The following is a 21,357-nucleotide window of genomic DNA, read 5'->3' on the forward strand; positions in this document are numbered from 1 at the left end:
TGAAAATGATATCACGTATACATCTCAGTATTTTAATTATTCAGAGAGCTGTAATATGTCGAATGTAATGCATTCTGTGCCCTGTCGGAGAAAGAGAAAGAACGGAAGCACGTAGTGATTCAGACACATAAAGCACATAGAAGATCAAACACAGAAAAAAGCATTTAACATGCTACTTGAGAAACTAGTAAAATAAACGATTTTAAGATGAAATTTATGATGTTCTACTTTAATGGCAAAATAAACAACGTGATTAAAGTGGAAATTTCGAGATTAAAGTTGACATTTCATGCTTTTTTCCCACTGTGTGCCTATTTGTTTTGTCTGTACCCTAATACGCTTTCATATGACACTCAGACGGTGGGCTACGACTCGCCTTTTCACAGCGACTTTGATATGTGATTTCTTTTTTATTTCGGGCACTGTGCGACTTTGTGAAGTTGAGCCTTCGAGTTTCTCCGACACTCTGTCACTCGATCAGCTTCTTTTGTTGATTATACCACTGTTTAAAACCAACAAATAGTACGTTTTCCTTTGCCTCCACTTGGTATTCGCTGAAATTCTTATATTTTCTCCCGTGCTTTTCCCATTGTCTTTTCACAGAAGGCTATTTATATTGATTTGCATATTCAAAGAGGCGTAATTCTGGGAGGAGTTGGGGCGGGACAGAAGGCGCGTGCACGTGCGTTACTTTTCACGCAAATCGGGATTTATGTAGTAGAAGAACGTGAAAGTATGCGTGCGCACAGATTCCTGCATCTGGATTTTTCTGTGCGTACGCACAATCCCGCTTTTGTGCTTACGCCATGTTATAGTGTGAGTTCTACGCACGGCGTTATACATGAGGCCCCAGGTCTGAATTGTGTGATTTGTAATTTTAAACTGAGGAAACAAGAAAAAAGTGCGTCTTTGTCCTAAACATTATGGAGGGCACTGCATTTAATGTCGTGAGCATAAAATTACAAAGTTCTGACATATTCATTGTATGAGCTTTAAAGTGTTGACTCTCCATTAGTCCCAGCTTAAACAGCACACTTCCTTTAATATTTCCCCATTCTTTTAAACTGTATGTTTGTCTAAAACTGCATTTACACAAAAAGTATCTTTTGATTGAAAATGTGATCTTAGAGTGGGCTGGCGCCCTGCCCGGGGTTTGTTCCCTGCCTTGCGCCCTGTGTTGGCTGGGATTGGCTCCAGCAGACCCCCCGTGACCCTGTAGTTAGGATATAGCGGGTTGGATAATGGATGGATGGATGTGATCTTAGAATGGCCACATTGTGTACGGGAGGGAGGCTCTGCTAGAAACTGTTAACTCCAATTGTGTTAATCTGTACATCCGTTGATTGAGCTAGCACTCTGGGAAGGGCAAGGAAACCGCAGTTTTGGAACTAAGGAAAACAAGATGCTCTTCTTTTTTTCCTCAATAATTGTGAATAACAACTGTGTCTAAGAAAATATTCACAAATAACAATAACACTGATGGGCCAGTTAACTGCACAAAGAAATTAATTTCATAAACACACTGATCAAGGAAGACCCAAGTTGAGGCATTAAAATACAAAATGTCCACTCTAAAGAAAAAAATATTTATATTTCTGTTTATATTTATATTTTATTTATATATCTGTATATTTTTTTTTTTTTTTTTTTTTACTGTATAATCCAATGTCTGTATATTTTCACGAGAAAACTACTTACTGTAACAGATTTAGATCATTTTTTTTTTCCTATAATTTGCTTAAACATTCCGGTTGATTTTTGTGACCTCTCTCATCGCGCCAAGCATCATAGTTTGCTAGCGGTATCAATTTATTTGCTTATCCGAGAGAGACTGAGTGGCCCGTGGGGAGGGGGGCAGGGCCATCCTCACTCACACGCCAGACTCTGGGCGTTCCTTACTTCCGCTAAGCTAGCGAACGAGAGAACTACTTAACGGATTTAGATCGGGTTTTTTTTTTTTTATACTATAATTTGCTTGAACATTCTGGTGTATTTTGCGACTTCTCTTATTGCTCAACATTTCATAGTTCGCTAGCAGCAGCGAATAATTAGCGCTAACCATAGAGAGAAGCGGCAGGCCCAGGGAAGGCGGAGGCAGGACATCAGAAGTAGGGAGCTGGATAGAGTAGACCCCCATCCTCACTCACACGCCAGCCTCCGAATGAGTGGGTCTAACTGTCGCCATTTGTTGGAGGGTAACTTGCCTCTGGTTAGCTAGCAATACCTGTTTGTTCAGCAGACATTCTCATCTAGAGATTGTTAACGAGTAACGTTTGACATTTTTTGAGAGAGAGAGAGAGGTTCACAGCTGCGTGTGTTTTAGAAGGTAGCTGCTCATTGGCAGAGATATCGCAACCACGTGCTCTTCATCCCGCTTGGGGTATGCTCTCCAGTCATAGCTGAACAAGATCAGGGTGTACCCATAGCGATATGGTGAAAAAGCATAAAAGAAGCAGGCAGCAGTCACGAGTGTCAGACCATACTTCTGTTCTATTTTATTCTCATTTACCCAAAAATATATTAATGCTTCAATCTCTGCATAGATCAACATGACGATCAGTTAAACAATGGTGCATGTCAATTTCCTCTGCAGAACAACAGTGTAAACACATTTACTTTGGTTCAACAGTAGTATTTGTTGTCAGCTATCAAGAAGTACCTGATTAGAAACCAATGTCCCCAGAACTGTTTTCAAAGGAAGCAGGCAGTTCTGTATCACCACATTCTTTGTGAATGAGATACTAATCAAAACAGTGTGATTAATCAAAGAAGGTGACTGTTTTGTAAATATTTGTGTCCTGTAGATAGTCATCAACAACAACCTATAGCAGAATTTTCCAGGAATTTTGCCTTTACTTTAAAACACTGGTTTAGAGTCCATTACACTAAGCAACACACAGAATTGTCACTTTCTTTAAAACACTGAATTATAGCCCATTACAGATACATACATTACGTCTCTCTATTATAATAAAAAAATCTTGGGAGATGAGACGTGACTTTTTCAAAGATACACTTTCACGTTCCGCGAGACGAGACTTTGTGCCAAGAGATTTAACCACGCTCGGGGCCGGAAATAAAAGCCAAAGAGTAGATGACAAAGTAGAACCTTGTAAAGAATTCAAAAACGTTGGCACGATACACATGCAGAACAGTCCGTCAGTCATTGTCCAACCCACTATATCCTAACACAGGGTCACAGGGGTTTGCTGGATCCAATCCCAGCCAGCACAGGGTGCAAGGCAGGAACAAACCCCGGGCAGGGTGGCAGCTCACCACAGGGACATGCAGAGCAGGTTAGAGATAATGGCAGTACGAAAATTCGAAAGTCTTTTTTTTTTTTTTTTTTTTTTTTTTTTTAAAGATAGTAAAGATTGCATTAGCGCAAACAAACAGAAATTATTACTCGGTGAAATAATGGAAAAGCGAAAAGAGATTGAATATATTGTTCGGAGTTAAACTTTAAGTCGGAGATTGTCTAATTCGTGTTGCCACCAGGGAAAAGTAGTGTTTCTTCCCATTGAAGGTGAAAGTTAAATCCAGCGAGAGAGAGAATTTCAAGCCCCACGAAGAGATTTGCCCCATGCAAAGGGATTTGAAAAAGTCCTGCCCACATCTAAAACATTTATGACGACGCACAAGGTTCAGTCATTTCTCATTTGTGTGAATGATATTGTCATACACAGTTCGTGTAGAGAAAAAACGATATTCACTCACGGGCAGTTATACGTTGCGTTGTCTCGATGTAATTCCAAACACAGAATCAAAATTCAGTGCAATATTGACATAAAGGAAAAAGCTAAAAGAGACAGAATTTATGGACATAGGTGATATGACAGAAGTATGTAGATATTGTGCGGCCTTGAACTTTAAGTCGGAGGCTTGTAGATTGTCTAATTCATGTTAGCATCAGGGAAATGTAATGTTTCTTCCCAATGAAGAGGCCTATCCATGAGAATTAAAAGTTTTGTTGTTTGTGAGCAGCAGAGATGTGAACTGGCTGGCTCATAGCGCAGGCAGTGGGGTTGGTGAGCGAAGCAAGCAGGGGGCAAAGCCCCCTAGTATACAATAAAAAAAATCACATTAAGAGTTCACAGAATTACCTTAGTAACAAGGATTTGAAGTAAGGAATATGTTTTAGCAACTTTACTGTTTACTGGTCTTGACATTCTTTTTATACTATGAAATGGGATTCTATATCACAAGTTAATAATCTGAAGTTTGCTTTTGTGTTTATGGCTTTATGAATATGATATTTACCCAAAAGACAAAGACGTTTTTAGGTGTTGTCCAAATCAGTCTCAAGTCTTTGAGTATCCAAAATAAATCCATTTTTTTCAGAAAATGTGTACAAATTTATAGAAACAAACAACCGAGCAGGAACCTTTGATCAAAATCCTTTTGAGAGGGCACAGCTATCAAAATAAATGATTGATAGTTTCATCTTCTTTTTTTGAAAAATGAACAAAAATGAGACACATCATTACAAAACTTACTCTGTCATCTGTTACAAGGAAAATAAGAGTAAAGGATTTTAACATAAATTTCCTTGACTCTTTTGGGGAGAAGAATCCACATACTAAAGTTTGATTTGGGGTATAAATGTTCCATTTAAGATAATCTCTTGAGATGCTATGATCCAAAATTATTTTTTTTTCTGATAAAGTAATTATTACATTTCTTGTCCACAATATTAACATCACTGATTTTAAAGTCTTGGAGTTTAATTAGACAAAGTGCCATAACTCAAGTGGGCTTTGAACAGCTCTATCTGGCAGGAATGCTCTTTGTCACCTTTACGTAATCTTTTAAAGAAACATTTGCCCCTGATAAAACTACAAAATCATCAAAAATGTAAAGATTTTCCTGCTCATTTAGAAGATAACAAACATAAAGACTGTTCTGGTCAGCCCACTCTATTATAAATTAAGATTTGTTCCCAGCCATTATGTTCTCTTTATTCCAGACTAGCAACATACCCGCGCTTCGCAGCGGCGAAGTACTGCTTTAAAATTTTAAATAATAAACTGAGGGAAAATGTACCAATAATTATTTGTTAAGGATCTCTTTGTATACCACGTTGTCAGTTCGCCCCTCCGGTTGTAATATGACCAAGCTGTGCACTGAGCTTACTCTTGAGCATGCAACGTATAGTTGGCCATGTGAAAAGCAATCTTGCCTCAAATCAATGCCAACCTTTTGTAGGGTCTGTCCCTGAGACTTATTAATTGTCATTGTGAAGCAGAGCATTGCTGGAAATTGTAGGCGTTTGAATTGAAATGGGAGATCAGAGAGTATAACGGGGATGCGAGGAATAAAAACCTGAAGTCTCGTGCCATTACAAAGTTTCGGTGGCTGTAAGTTTCTCAGTAACATTATTGGTGCTTCAACCTTCAAAATTAGATTATGCTCAAGAGTGCCTGGAGGATTCAGAGTGTGGACTGAGCTGCAGGCTATGGACGTATATATGTACGTAAGTAGGATTCAGTTAGCGTTGGGAACCCGCGTACCAAATTTCTTGAAGATGGGCCCATTAAGTAACAAAGACCGTTGGAAAGTTCAATATGTCGGCCAACAGTGGTGTCATACCACCGAAATAAGTACGTACATCGGTTTCGGTTAGCGCAGGGAAGCCGCCTACCAAATTTTGTGAAGATGGGGCCATAAATAAAGTTTAACATGGCAGACGTTGTCGACCGTTATGACCGTTGCATGTAGAATTTCGAAATGCAACCTGCTTAACTTTTGTAAGTGAGCTGTAAGGAATGAGCCTGCCAAATTTCAGCCTTTTACCTACACGGGAAGTTGGAGAGTTAGTGATGAGTGAGTCAGTGAGGGCTTTGCCTTTTATTAGTATCTAGAGTTTGGCTGTTCCTCACCCAGTTTTAAGCCTCCTACACAGCTGTTTCTGTTTCAGTTAATGACTGTGTTTCAACTTACGTGTGACATTGATGATCATTAGCACCTGTTTGGTAGAATTGGTTGATCAGACACCTGACTAGAATCCTACAAAATCCCTGACTTTGTGCAAGTGGACCAATAAGAATTGATGCTGGTTTGAAGGCAAAAGGTAGTAACACCAAATATTGATTTGATTTAGATTTTTCTTTTGTTCGCTCACTTTGCATTTTGTAAATTGATAACAATAAACAATCATTATTTATATTTCTGAAAGCATTCTTTGTTTACAGCATTTTTTCACACCTGCCTAAAACTTTTGCACAGTACTGTATATATACAGGGTAGGATTCAAAAGTAATGAGCCTCATTTTGTTCTGACGCGAACGTACCTCGCCGCGCGCCCCACTTGCCAGCGACGGTGGGTGTTGGCTTCACAACGCAACGGAGCTCCTACGGAGCGGTAGGATCTGCCTTGACGGGAACCCCTGTGTGGTAGTGCGTTACACGGCGGAATGGAAAGTTCATTAGAGCAACGGTACGCGTTGAAGACGAAGACCATGCTCATTGCCTTCTTCGGAGTGAAGGGGATAATCCACTACTAGTTTGTCCCGCAAGAACAGACCGTGAATGCTGCTTACTACTTGGAAGTCCTGAAAAGGCTGAAAAGAAGCGTTGCGCACAAGCGAAGGGATATCAAGGACAAATGGAAGCTTCACCACGATAATGCGCCCAGCCACACCGCCTTCATCGTGAGCGCCTACCTGGCCCGGGTGAACGTTCCGGTGGTCCCCCAGCCTCCCTACAGTCCGAACGTGTCGCCTTCTGACTTCTTAGATAGATAGATAGATAGATAAATAGATAGATAGATACTTTATTAATCCCAATGGGAAATTCACATTCTTCAGCAGCAGCATACTGATACAATAAATAATATTAAATTAAAGAATTAAACCTAGATACCAAAGGAAAAAATAAAAGAATGTGTGGTGTGAAGAAAACACAGATTAAAGGTTTAGGAATCCGTCCCCATATACTGTGGGTTTAAGAGAAAAACTTTGTTGTTCACTACAATGGTCAGGTTTCCAATAAACGATTGACATTGAATGGCGCATACACGGAGCAATTTATGGGATTATGAACGGAAGTAAAACTGAAGGAAGAAGGAAGGGTGACATTGATGATTTTTTGACGGAGGTGACATCATCCATGAGCGATCGGAGGTGAAGTCATCAGGGTGAGTCGGGAGTAATACGAAAGCTCCTCGGATGTCAGGATGGTGATTTCGGAACGAATTGAAGGTGCCATAGCTTTTTGTTCCTCGTCTTTACTAGCAAAATGAAGAGAGAAGCGTTAATGCGCTGCCTTAGTTCCCTGTCTTGCGGTTTCTCAACGCTTGTTGGGTCCTTTAGCTGCCCCCTAATCGCTCATGTTTGACAGCGGTTATTGGAAGCTAAATAACAGCCTGTTACACAATGAAGATCTAAAGGACATGATTTATAAGCATACCATAAAGTGCTGGAAATTGGCTAATAATAAGAATTTGCAAAAAATTGTGAACGTCTAAAATATATTTTGTGAGATCAAGAAGACAGTGGTTGGATAAAGGAGAAAAGAATAGCAAATGTCTCAAAAAAGTGGGGTGAAAAAAACATGCTTCAAAAGATTATAATTGATGGTGTCCTTTGTGAGAATCCTAAATTTACTGAAGAATTTACAACCAATTTTTACAAAGAATTTTATACTTTAGCTACTAATCTTGATGAGGCCATTGACATATTTGTGTCCCAGAATATAATCATGAATGAAATAAAAGAGGCCATCAAAATTAAAGGATAATGAATCCCCTTGGAATGATGGCATAACATCAGAATTTTATAAAAGTTTATAGACCCATTTCATGTTTTTAAATGTCGAAGGTATTGAAATGGGTCAATGACCTAATTCATTTAGACAAGGCATCATAACCTTAATTCCTTAGCCTAATTAAGATGTTCTATTTTTGGATAATTGGCATCCTGTAATGTTCTTGAACAATGATTACAAGATACTCTCCTCCATAATCGCTAAAAGACTGAAATGAAGGATAAATGAGCTTATTGACAAATTTCAGTCCGGTTTCCATAAAGACAATAATATCTGGTTGGTTCATTTTAGAGTAGACTGAATATAATGAATTCCTTTATGGATACCCAGTGATTCTATTTCTGTATTTTCAAAAGGTATTTGACCATATAAGACATGAATTTATCTGGGAAACCCTAAAAAACTTAAAATTTTATACTTTTTGTGTAAGTGCAGTTATGACACATTATACAGTGGTGTGAAAAACTATTTGCCCCCTTCCTGATTTCTTATTCTTTTGCATGTTTGTCACACAAAATGTTTCTGATCATCAAACACATTTAACCATTAGTCAAATATAACACAAGTAAACACAAAATGCAGTTTGTAAATGGTGGTTTTTATTATTTAGGGAGAAAAAAAAATCCAAACCTACATGGCCCTGTGTGAAAAAGTAATTGCCCCCTGAACCTAATAACTGGTTGGGCCACCCTTAGCAGCAATAACTGCAATCAAGCGTTTGCGATAACTTGCAATGAGTCTTTTACAGCGCTCTGGAGGAATTTTGGCCCACTCATCTTTGCAAAATTGTTGTAATTCAGCTTTATTTGAGGGTTTTCTAGCATGAACCGCCTTTTTAAGGTCATGCCATAGCATCTCAATTGGATTCAGGTCAGGACTTTGACTAGGCCACTCCAAAGTCTTCATTTTGTTTTTCTTCAGCCATTCAGAGGTGGATTTGCTGGTGTGTTTTGGGTCATTGTCCTGTTGCAGCACCCAAGATCGCTTCAGCTTGAGTTGACGAACAGATGGCCGGACATTCTCCTTCAGGATTTTTTGGTAGACAGTAGAATTCATGGTTCCATCTATCACAGCAAGCCTTCCAGGTCCTGAAGCAGCAAAACAACCCCAGACCATCACACTACCACCACCATATTTTACTGTTGGTATGATGTTCTTTTTCTGAAATGCTGTGTTCCTTTTACGCCAGATGTAACGGGACATTTGCCTTCCAAAAAGTTCAACTTTTGACTCATCAGTCCACAAGGTATTTTCCCAAAAGTCTTGGCAATCATTGAGATGTTTCTTAGCAAAATTGAGACGAGCCCTAATGTTCTTTTTGCTTAACAGTGGTTTGCGTCTTGGAAATCTGCCATGCAGGCCGTTTTTGCCCAGTCTCTTTCTTATGGTGGAGTCGTGAACACTGACCTTAATTGAGGCAAGTGAGGCCTGCAGTTCTTTAGACGTTGTCCTGGGGTCTTTTGTGACCTCTCGGATGAGTCGTCTCTGCGCTCTTGGGGTAATTTTGGTCGGCCGGCCACTCCTGGGAAGGTTCACCACTGTTCCATGTTTTTGCCATTTGTGGATAATGGCTCTCACTGTGGTTCGCTGGAGTCCCAAAGCTTTAGAAATGGCTTTATAACCTTTACCAGACTGATAGATCTCAATTACTTCTGTTCTCATTTGTTCCTGAATTTCTTTGAATCTTGGCATGATGTCTAGCTTTTGAGGTGCTTTTGGTCTACTTCTCTGTGTCAGGCAGCTCCTATTTAAGTGATTTCTTGATTGAAACAGGTGTGGCAGTAATCAGGCCTGGGGGTGGCTACGGAAATTGAACTCAGGTGTGATACACCACAGTTAGGTTATTTTTTAACAAGGGGGCAATTACTTTTTCACACAGGGCCATGTAGGTTTGGATTTTTTTTCTCCCTAAATAATAAACACCATCATTTAAAAACTGCATTTTGTGTTTACTTGTGTTATATCTGACTAATGGTTAAATGTGTTTGATGATCAGAAACATTTTGTGTGACAAACATGCAAAAGAATAAGAAATCAGGAAGGGGGCAAATAGTTTTTCACACCACTGTAAGTGATGTAATAGCTTAACTAAACTTTCTTGTGTAACAATGTACACTTAATAACTTGTAATGACAAAGTGAAACACATTTTCAGAAAGGTTTGCAAGTTTAATGCAAATCAAAAAACTAAAAGCTCTCATTTATGTAAGTATTCAGGCCGTTACTTCTGTGCTTTTCAGAAGCCCCCTTGGCAGCAGTTCCAGCTTTAAGTCATCCTAAGTAATTCTCCATAAGCAGAGCACACGTGGATTTGAGCAGTTTATCAAATTCTTCTTGTCAGATAATCTCAGTCCTGTCTGCCGTTTTAGAGCCAAGTGAAATTATTTTAAGGTGGCTGGAATGCCAATCCTGCCACCAACCCCAAAGTTTTCCCTGCAAGTTAGAGGACCACGTGCAGAGCTGGATGCAGTTTAACATCATACCCAAGAATGAACAACAGGGATCCCAAGCTGTTACATCACCGTAGCAGTGCATGCTCCACAACCTGACCTTAAGCTCTATTGGATCGTATAGGAAGCATCTGTAAATCTTTCAAGTCTCTCAACTGCTGTTCTATGGGGTTTAAGTATGGTCTTTGTTTGGACAACTCTTGGACTCTTAGAAATTTGTCACAAAGCCAGCACATCAATGATGTGATGGTTTACTTTGAGTCATTGTAATACTGAAACGAAAGCCATCAGCCTAGTCTGAGCCTGTGTATACTTTGGAACAGGTTTTCCTCAAGGTCCTCTCAATATTTGACTGTATTCATCCTCTCCTCAAGTTTGACCACTTTCTCTGTCCCTGCTGCTGAGGAGCACACCACAGCATGATGCTGCCACCACCATGCTTCACTGAAGACATATTAGGCAGCTGAAGAACAGTGCCTGATTTTTGCCAAGAGTTCAGATTTTGTCTCGTTTGACCAGAGAATCTTTTTCCTTAGGCTCTCACAGTTCTTTAAATGTCAGTTGGTGAACTTTAAGTGGTCTGTTATATTCCTTTTACTCGAGAGTGACGTCCATCTAGCTACTCTATCATAAATTCCTGATTGATGGAGTGTTGTCAAGATGGTTGTTCTTCTAACCAGTTCTCCTAACTTCTAAAGCTCTGTTACAGCAACCATTAGGTCTTTGGTCTCCTTCATGACCAACGCTAGTTATTCTGTTTGGCTGGACTCCACATTTTAGGTGAAATCGTGTTGGTGCCAGACTTCTTCCGTTATACAATTATTGAGGCCAATATCTTCATGGAAATGCCCACAGCTTTAGAACTTTATTTTTATCCCCTTATCTATGCCTAACCACAATTTGAGTGCAGAGGTCTACAGAGTTTCTTGGATGTCTTGGCTTAGTTTTCATCCTGACATGCAGTTTGAATCATAGGGCCTTACATACAGGTACAGATACACATAGGCCTTTCTAAACAATGTCCAATTGAGTCAAATTGCCAAAGTTGGACTCCAATCAAGTTCTAGAAACATCTCGGGAAGGATGAAAGCAAACAGGATGCACCTGAACACAATCTGAAGTGCCACAGCAAGATATCTGAATACTTAACACTGTACAAATGAGGGATTTCAGTTTTTAAATAATTTGTAAACTTTTCTGAAAATTTAATTTCATCTTGTCATTCTGTGTACATTGATGGGCAAAAATCTCAAATGTATCCATTTAAAATGAAACCTGCAACACAGTAAAGTGTGCAGAAATGCTCTGAATACATTATGATGCTATCCTACTGTTTCTACAAACTGCTTAATCCAATTTAAACCACATACATTTTCATACATTGACTGGGAGGAAGATTACATGGATTTTTTTTTTCCTATCCCTACTACTATCCACTCATGCTGCAATATCATAAAGTACAACTGGCAAGGCCTGTTAATGAGTTTTAAAGAAGTTATTAACAAATTGAAGTCCGTGTTACTGCCGCACAGCTCCAGTAGTGTGTTTTTTTTTCATCCCCCATATTCTAAAGATGCACTGACAAATCTTACTTTGCTTTACGAGGTGCTGTTAGATCGGTACTAAGTATTTGACTTTGGTATCGATACCAGCTTTCAGACCGCAGTACTGGTACCAAATCAGTAAATAACGGTCATCCCTACATACCACCTGACCTCTCTCCTCTTATCAAGATTCCCTTTGAATAGAATATATATGAAAGTTAGTAATTGGTTGTTACTTGTCTGGTCTTAGGGTTACCCACAGCAGATAGAGCTTCTTGTTTCACATCTGATAATTTGAAATGAAGAGCATTGAGTTACTGTCAGCCTGCTGTGAACTGTCTAACTTTACATAAACCATAATATAGAGCTTGTTCTAAAATGATATTCAAGTGTCTTTAGACATAAGTGATGAAGTTTTAATGAAGTTGATTCCTGTTATTTTTACAGAGAAAAAGAAAAGGCTGCTGTACGCTATAACATCTCGATGGATGTGAAACAGGAGACCTGTGATGTTGACACAAATATGGAGGTAGCTTTAAATATTAAGGAGGAGGACTGTGAATGGGAGTCGGTGGGCATTAAAGAAGAACCTGAAGAGAAGTCTGTCACTATTGAGATGCATAACCATGCAAATTTGAAGAGTGTAAAAGAAGATGACCTTCATGATGGGTTTCAAGATGGAGTGGTGATAGGGTTAGACTCTTCTCAAGGCAGACAATGTTCATCTCCAGATCCTTCTGTCAATGTGAAGTCTGAATCATTAGAGTCTGATACAAAGAGGGCTGCGGAAACAACATCTGTTAGAACTCAGGAAAATCAGCCACCACCTACAAGGAAGTCTGGAAAAAGTAAGTGTAAAAAAAAATGTGCAAGTTTTAGGATTGGGGTTTATGGGCCTGAAATGTTGGGTCTTGTGGTTTTTATGAGAAATACTGTGTTGTATTGTGTGTTTAAATGTAGTTTGAGATTTCATCTTTGTTAATGTAAGGTTTAGCAATTTGCTATTCTTCCATTGTAGTGATTTTACGCTGAAGTCCTAAACAGGTCCTTGGTAAAGTGAGATACAAATGTACAGCTGCAGGAAAAGTTGTGAACCCTTTGGAATTCCATGAATACCTATCTGCATGAATTACTCTGAAAAATGCGGTCCAATATTTAGCTATACTGCAATTACAGGCAACCACAGTCGTCCTAAACTAATAACACACAAACAATTGGACAACTTCTTGTCAGTTCTGAACACATCATTAAATATGCAGTCCATTCTGTGGCCCTCCTTTCTTTACATACTGGTTGACCCTTCTTTAGCAGTAATGGCCTCCAACAAACCTTTTGTGTAGCTGCAAATTAGCCTTCAAGAGAGATCTTTTCTGATCAGTTCTCTTATTGGCCATTCCAGAACACCCATTTCCGTATGTATAAGCCTCTCATTTTTTAATATCTTCCTGTGTTTCGGCTCATTGTCCTGTGTCATCCCTCAGCTTTTGTTAAGCTTCTGCTATCCTGATATTTTTCTGTCAGATTTCTTGATATTATTTTCAATGATATTATTAGAACATTTGAACACTCTAGATGACAACAGGCCTTTCAGCCTGACAAAGCTTGCCAGTCATATACATTTATTTCTTCCAAAAAAACATCAAGTTTTGAAAGTCCCTAATGTCTTACTGTCTACCACACTACTTGGTAGTTTATTACAAGTGTCTGTTATTCTTTGTGTAAAGAAAAAGTTTCTAATGTTTGTGTGAAATTTGCCCTTAACAAGTTTCCAACTGTGTCCCCGTGTTCTTGATGAACTCATTTTAAATTAACAGTCTCGATCCACTGGACAAATTCCCTTCATAATTTTAAACACTTCAATCATGTCACCTCTGAATCTTCTTTTGCTTAAATTGTAAATGCTCAGCTCTTTTAATCTTTCCTCATAATTCATCCCTTGTAGCTCTGGAATCAGCCTAGTTGCTCTTCTCTGGACTTTTTCTAGTGCTGCTATGTCCTTTTTGTAGCCTGGAGATCACAACTGCACACAGAACTCCAGATGAGGCCTCACCAGTGTGTTATAAAGCTTGAGCAGAACCTCCTGTGACTTGTACTCCACACATCAAGGCGCTATATAACCTGGCATTCTGTTAGCCTTCTTAATGGCTTCTGAACACTGTTGGGAAGTCAATACCTTAGAGTCCACTATGACTCCTATATCCTTCTCATAAGGTGGACTCTCGATTTTCTGACCACCCATTGTGTATTGTTTTATTAATTACTAGCAAAATACCCGCGCTTCGCAGCGGAGAAATAGTGTGTTAAAGAGGTTATGAAAAAAAAAAGGAAACATTTTAAATATAACATAACATGATTGTCAATGTAATTGTGTTGTCATTGTTATAAGTGTTGCTGTCTTTTATATATATATATATATATATATATATATATATATATATATATATATATAATATACACATATCTACATATATATACATATACACATCCACATATATATACACACACATATCAACATATATATATACACACATACATAAACACACACATATACATACACACACATTATATATATATATATATATATATATATATATATATATACGTATACATATATATATATATATATATATACGTATACATATATACATATACATATACACACAGAGACACATATATATACATAAATATTTACATATCTACATATATACACATCTACATATATATACATATATATATACATATCTATATATATATATATATATATATATATATATATATATATATATATATATATATATATATATATATATATATCTCTAGACATACATACATAGATAGATTGACACATATATATATACATATCTACATATATATATATATGTAATTGTGTTGTCATTGTTATGAGTGTTGCTGTCATATATATATATATATATATATATATATATATATATATATATAGCAAAATACCCGCGCTTCCCAGCGGAGAAGTACTGTGTTAAAGAGGTTATGAAAAAGTAAAGGAAAATTTTAAAAATGACATATGTATATGTATATATGTATATGTGTATATATATATATATATATATATATATATATATATATATATATATATATATATATATATATATATATATATATGACAGCAACACTCATAACAATGACAACACAATTACATTGACAATCATGTTACGTTATTTTTAAAATGTTTCCTTTACTTTTTCATAACCTCTTTAACACACTACTTCTCCACTGCGAAGCGCGGGTATTTTGCTAGTATATATATATATATAAAAGACAGCAACAGTTATAACAATGACAACACAATTACATTGATAATCATGTTACGTTATTTTTAAAATGTTTCCTTTTTTTTCATAACCTCTTTAACACAGTACTTCTCCGCTGCGAAGCGCGGGTATTTTGATAGTATATATATATATATATATATATATATATATATATATATATACAGTGATCCCTCGCTATATCGCGCTTCGCCTTTCGCGGCTTCACTCCATCGCGGATTTTATATGTAAGCATATTTAAATATATATCACGGATTTTTCGCTGCTTCGCGGGTCTTTTAATTTCTGGTACATGCTTCCTCAGTTGGTTTGCCCAGTTGATTTCATACAAGGGACGCTATTGGCAGATGGCTGAGAAGCTATCCAGCTTACTTTCTCTCTCTCTCTCTCTCTCTCTTGCGCTGACGTAGGGGTGTGTGAGCAGGGGGGCTGTGTGCAGCTGCTTCCTGAAGGACATGCTGCACGGAGCTTCGCATACTTAAAAGCTCAAAGGGCACGTATTGATTTTTTATCTCTCTCTCTATCTCTCTCTTCCTCTCTCTTCCTGCTCCTGACAGAGGGGGTGTGAGCTGCCGCCTTCAACAGCTTTGTACCGGCGGTGCTTCGCATACTTAAAAGCCAAAAAGCCCTATTGATTTTTTTTTTGACTGCTTGCTTTGCACTCCTTTGAAAAGGAAGATATGTTTGCATTCTTTTAATTGTGAGACAGAACTGTCATCTCTGTCTTGTCATGGAGCACAGTTTAAACTTTTGAAAAAGAGACAAATGTTTGTTTGCAGTGTTTGAATAACGTTCCTGTCTCTCTACAACCTCCTGTGTTTCTGCGCAAATCTGTGACCCAAGCATGACATTCTAAAAATAACCATATAAACATATGGTTTCTACTTCGTGGATTTTCCTATTTCGCGGGTGGCTCTGGAACGCAACCCCCGCGATGGAGGAGGGATTACTGTATGTATATATATATAATATACACATACATGCAGTTTTAATAACACAGAAATCAATATAAACATTAACATCATTATCATATGAGAATATGAAGTAATATATAAGAAGCACATTTCATATAAATATAAATTATTAAACAGTAAAATCTTCTTCTGTAATTTGGTACCGTGGCAATTTGTGTGTCTGTCCAGGATTTTAAATGACCTGTAGCTCGCAAACCGTTTCACCTATACACTTGAAATGTGGTACACATATAGTACGTCACGTCTACTATCCGCTTTATGGGTGATGATTGTTTTACTCTTTTTATCTTTATTTTATTTTATTGTAGAATCAACTCCTATCTGCGCACAGCAGGGCAGCCGTGGGCGGATGCGTATGGTGTATTCACTCCATGTTATCGTGCATTGCGCTGTCAGTGGTATTTTGATAAAAGAATTTGAACAACATATAAGAAGCGTATAAATTATTAAACAGTAAAACATTAACATTTAAGAAGTAAAGTTACATTAAGTACTACTGCAGTGCCTTCGGGTATACCTCATTTTTTGTTTGCCCATTACATGCTTAAATGTATACATTTTTTTGGTGCACCTACCCAAGAACACGCGACATATAACCGAGCGTGGGAGAAGCATGGATTTTAAACACGCGTTGAGTTCATCTGCTGGTCTCCCTCGTGGAATAACAGGTAATGTTTGACTAAAATCTACAGCGAGTAAAACGACATTACCTCCTATTTTTTTTTTTACGATCTCTGAGATCTTGCTTTTTTCGGTTCAAGGCTTCATAAGCTCTTTTATGTTGTATGGTGTACTTATCCCAAACCATCATCTTTGAATGTTGCAAGACTTTCGCCTTGTATGTAGATCGGGGTAATTACATTCATTGCATTCCTAGTCTGAATCACAATCTGATTGTATGGGTGGTTACCTGGCACTGTAGGGTTGCCACCCGTCCTTTAAAATACGGAATCGTGCCGCGTTTGAGAATGAAATTGCGCGTCCCGTTTTGAATCAATACTGGACGGGATTTATCCCATATTTTTTTTATAATTTTTTTTTTAAAGCAGCGTCTCATGCAAATCATCCCACACACATTTTATGAAGATGCCTCCTTTCCTACTTTTGATTGGGTAATACTTGATGTCATCGTTAGTTTGATTGGTCTTTTTAACTGTCCAGTGAGGAGGGCGTGTCTTTTAAGTAGAGTCTGCAAAGTGTTGGCACTGAGATGTGGCGTCAGCGCCATAGTTGAAGCCCCTAACGTTGTGGTCAGCAAGTCGGCTAACATCCGCCATGTGCCGTCTTTCAGTTGCGAGAAGCAGATCATAGAATGGTTGAAACTGTTGCCCCTAACGTTGCGCCACGGCGTGTGGTTCGTTTATACCTCGTGTCTTCTCATTAAACTTTTATCTCGCGAATATGTTATTGCAATCCGCAGCGGGAGCGTTTCTATAAACTTAATTTAAACTTACGTTTTACACCGTGCTTTGTTTCCCTTATGAACATGCTTGTATGCTTAACTCGCTCCGTTCTCAATTGTTTAATTAATTTTTTGCTCTTCGCTGTTTGCGGCTCTTCCTCCATTTCCCCCTACTTCGTTCTTTTATCTCGCGAATATGTTATTGCAATCCTTAACGGGAGCGTTTCAATAAACTGATTGAAAATAGTTTTGCATTTACCTTTTTAGTAAAAGGCGAGCTTTTAAGCCTGAGAAATCACCCCGTAAATGCACACGTTTAATTGCACATGTGTTAATATGTATGGTTACACAGTATTAAAAGACAGTGAACAACGTCAGTTACCTTTGTTCCCGCGTTTGATAAAAGGTGAGCTTTTAAGCCTGAGAAATCACCACATAAATGCACACGTTTAATTGCACATGTGTTAATATGTATGCTTACACAGTATTAAAAGACAGTCAAAAATTAACGTCATTTACCTTCGTTCCCGCGTGTGACTCGTGCTGTAAATCTCTTCCTTGTTTTTAGTTCACGTGATTACGTAGGAGGCGTGATGACGCGATACGTGACTCCGCCTCCTCCATTACAGTGTATGGACAAAAAATATGTTCCAGTTATGACCATTACGCTTTGAATTTCGAAATGAAACCTGCCTAACTTTTGTAAGTAAGCTGTAAGGAATGAGCCTGCCAAATTTCAGCCTTCCACCTACACGGGAAGTTGGAGAATTAGTGATGAGTGAGTCAGTCAGTGAGTGAGTGAGTCAGTGAGGGCTTTGCCTTTTATTAGTATAGATTATATTATAATATTTTGATCATGCTCACCAGGCCCAAACCATGATGCTCCCTTCACCTTGAGGTTTTAGTATTGATATTCAGTTCTCTCTTACTTCCAAACATGGTGTCACCTGTTTTGACAAAAGAGTTCAACTTTTTCCTCAATTGTCTACAGATCATTCTGTTCTGGAACAACAAGGAGATCTTTTACAATTTTTGAGATGTACAGTGATGCTTTTGTTAGATTGCACTGATTTCACTGGTGTTGTCATTCCATAAACACCATTCATGATTTTTTTTTTTTTTTTTTTCACATGGACACATGCACAAAGACTTAATCATATCCCCGAGATTTCTGCAGGCCATTTGCTCTCCCCATCTGCTTTCACACTGTGATCTTTGAAGGTTGCCCACTCCAGTTCTGAATTTCCTCCATTTTTGTAGACAGTTTGGTTTCCTATGGATTGATGGACACCCAGGCCTTACAAAATGTTTTTTTTTTTTTTTTTTTTTTTAATTTTCCAGCTTTATATAGCTCTTCAGTTCTTCTAGGGTCCCTGTGAAAAGCTTTACAAAGTATCTTGATAAAAATATTGAAGCATTGAATTGGAGTAACACCTTGAAGTGACACACTGACATCATTCTTGCTTTGTAAAGTGAAAATGGCTGTGTGTATGTGTTCTGTGTGAGGGAATTAAATATAACTTTTGTTTTGGTTACTGTTAAGAAGCAGAGGTGGTGTTTACCTTTTCTCTATTTACAAGGGTGTTCCCCTCCTTTAACCGCCACCTTATCGTGGTGGAGGGGTTTGCGTGTCCCAATGATCCTAGGAGCTCTGTTGTCCGGGGCTTTATGCCCCTGGTAGGGCCACCCAAGGCAAACTGGTCCTAGGTGAGGGATGAGACAAAGAGCGGTTCAAACCTTCTATGATGAATGAAAACTTTGGACGCCGTTTCCCCTTGCCCGGACGCGGGTCACCGGGGCCCCACTCTGGAGCCAGGCCTGGAGGTGGGGCTCGATGGCGAGCGCCTGGTGGCCGGGCCTGCACCCATGGGGCTCGGCCGGGCACAGCCCGAAGAGGCAACGTGGGTCCCCCTTCCCATGGGCTCACCACCTATGGGAGGGGCCAAGGAGGTCGGGTGCAGTGTGAGTTGGGTGGTGGCCGAAGGCGGGGACCTTGGCGGTCCGATCCTCGGCTACAGAAGCTGGCTTTTGGGACGTGGAATGTCACCTCTCTGAAGGGGAAGGAGCCTGAGCTAGTGCGCGAAGTTGAGAGGTTCCGGCTAGATATAGTCGGACTCACCTCGATGCACAGCTTGGACTCTGGAACCAATCTCCTTGAGAGGGGCTGGACTCTGTACCACTCTGGAGTTGCCCCCGGTGAGAGGCGCCGAGCGGGTGTGGGTATACTTATTGCCCCCCGACTTGGAGCCTGTACATTGGGGTTTACCCCGGTGGACGAGAGGGTAGCCTCCCTTCGCCTTCTGGTGGGGGGACGGGTCCTGTTGTTTGTGCGTATGCACCGAACAGCAGTTCAGAGTACCCACCCTTTTTGGAGTCCCTGGAGGGGGTGCTAGAGGGCATACCTTCTGGGGACTCCCTCGTTCTGCTGGGAGACTTCAATGCTCACGTGGGCAATGACAGTGAGACCTGGAAGGGCGTGATTGGGAGGAATGGCCCCCCCGATCTGAACCCGAGCGGTGTTTTGTTATTGGACTTCTGTGCTCATCACGGATTGTCCATAACGAACACCATGTTCAAGCATAGGGGTGTTCATATGTGCACTTGGCACCAGGACACCCTAGGCCTCAGTTCGATGATCGACTTTGTGGTCGTGTCGTCGGACTTGCGGCCACATGTCTTGGACACTCGGGTGAAGAGAGGGGCGGAGCTGTCAACTGATCACCACCTGGTGGTGAGTTGGCTTCGATGGTGGGGGAGGATGCCGGTCAGGCGTGGTAGGCCCAAACGTGTTGTGAGGGTCTGCTGGGAACGTCTGGCAGAGCCCCCTGTCAGAAGTAGCTTCAACTCCCACCTCCGGCAGAACTTCGACCATGTCCCGAGGGAGGTGGGGGACATTGAGTCCGAATGGGCCATGTTCCGTGCCTCTATTGTTGAGGCGGCTGACCGGAGCTGTGGCCGTAAGGTGGTCGGTGCCTGTCGTGGCGGCAATCCCCGAACCCGTTGGTGGACACCGGTGGTGAAGGATGCCGTCAAGCTGAAGAAGGAGTCCTACAGGACCCTTTTGTCCTGTGGGACCCTGGAGGCAGCTGATAGGTACCGGCAGGCCAAGCGGAATGCGGCTTTGGTGGTTGCTGAGGCAAAAACTCGGGCGTGGGAGGAGTTTGGGGAGGCCATGGAGAACGACTTTCGGACGGCTTCGAGGAGATTCTGGTCCACCATCCGGCGTCTCAGGAAGGGGAAGCAGTGCAGTGTCAACACTGTATATGGTGGGGATGGTGCGCTGCTGACCTCGACTCGGGACGTTGTGGGTCGGTGGGGGGAGTACTTCGAAGACCTCCTCAATCCCATTAACATGCCTTCCAATGAGGAAGCAGAGCCTGGGGACTCAGAGGTGGGCTCCCCCATCTCTGGGACTGAGGTCACCGAGGTGGTCAAAAAACTCCTTGGTGGCAGGGCCCCGGGGGTGGATGAGATACGCCCGGAGTTCCTCAAGGTTCTGGATGTTGTAGGACTGTCTTGGTTGACACGCCTCTGCAACATCGCATGGACATCAGGGACAGTGCCTCTGGATTGGCAGACCGGGGTGGTGATCCCCCTCTTTAAGAAGGGGGATCGGAGGGTGTGTTCCAACTACAGAGGGATCACACTCCTCAGCCTCCCTGGAAAAGTCTATTCAGGGGTCCTGGAGAGGAGGGTCCGTCGGATAGTCGAGCCTCGGATTCAGGAGGAACAGTGTGGTTTTCGTCCTGGTCGCGGAACAGTGGACCAGCTCTATACCCTTAGCAGGGTCCTGGAGGGTGCATGGGAGTTTGCCCAACCAGTCTACATGTGTTTTGTGGACTTGGAAAAGGCATTCGACCGTGTCCCTCGGGGAATCCTGTGGGGGGTACTCCGAGAGTATGGGGTACCGGCCCCCCTG

At 40.4% G+C, this 21,357-nt stretch overlaps 2 protein-coding genes across 5 annotated transcripts in view; both read left to right on the plus strand.

Moving 5' to 3' along the window:
- LOC114668454 (zinc finger protein 883-like) overlaps window positions 1-21,357 on the plus strand; it is a 492,666-nt gene that overhangs the window by 13,478 nt on the left and 457,831 nt on the right. For all 3 annotated transcript variants that reach the window (XM_028824215.2, XM_051925225.1, XM_051925221.1), the window contains one exon: window positions 12,205-12,605. In XM_028824215.2, the coding sequence (XP_028680048.1) occupies window positions 12,242-12,605 (364 nt within the window). In that variant the 5' untranslated portion in view covers window positions 12,205-12,241. The remainder of the gene's footprint in view (window positions 1-12,204; window positions 12,606-21,357) is intronic.
- LOC114668248 (zinc finger protein 345-like) overlaps window positions 1-21,357 on the plus strand; it is a 394,673-nt gene that overhangs the window by 13,436 nt on the left and 359,880 nt on the right. The gene's annotated exons all lie outside the window — the stretch shown is intronic.

This window comes from Erpetoichthys calabaricus, chromosome 1 (assembly GCF_900747795.2).
Source record: "Erpetoichthys calabaricus chromosome 1, fErpCal1.3, whole genome shotgun sequence".
NCBI lineage: Eukaryota > Metazoa > Chordata > Cladistia > Polypteriformes > Polypteridae > Erpetoichthys > Erpetoichthys calabaricus.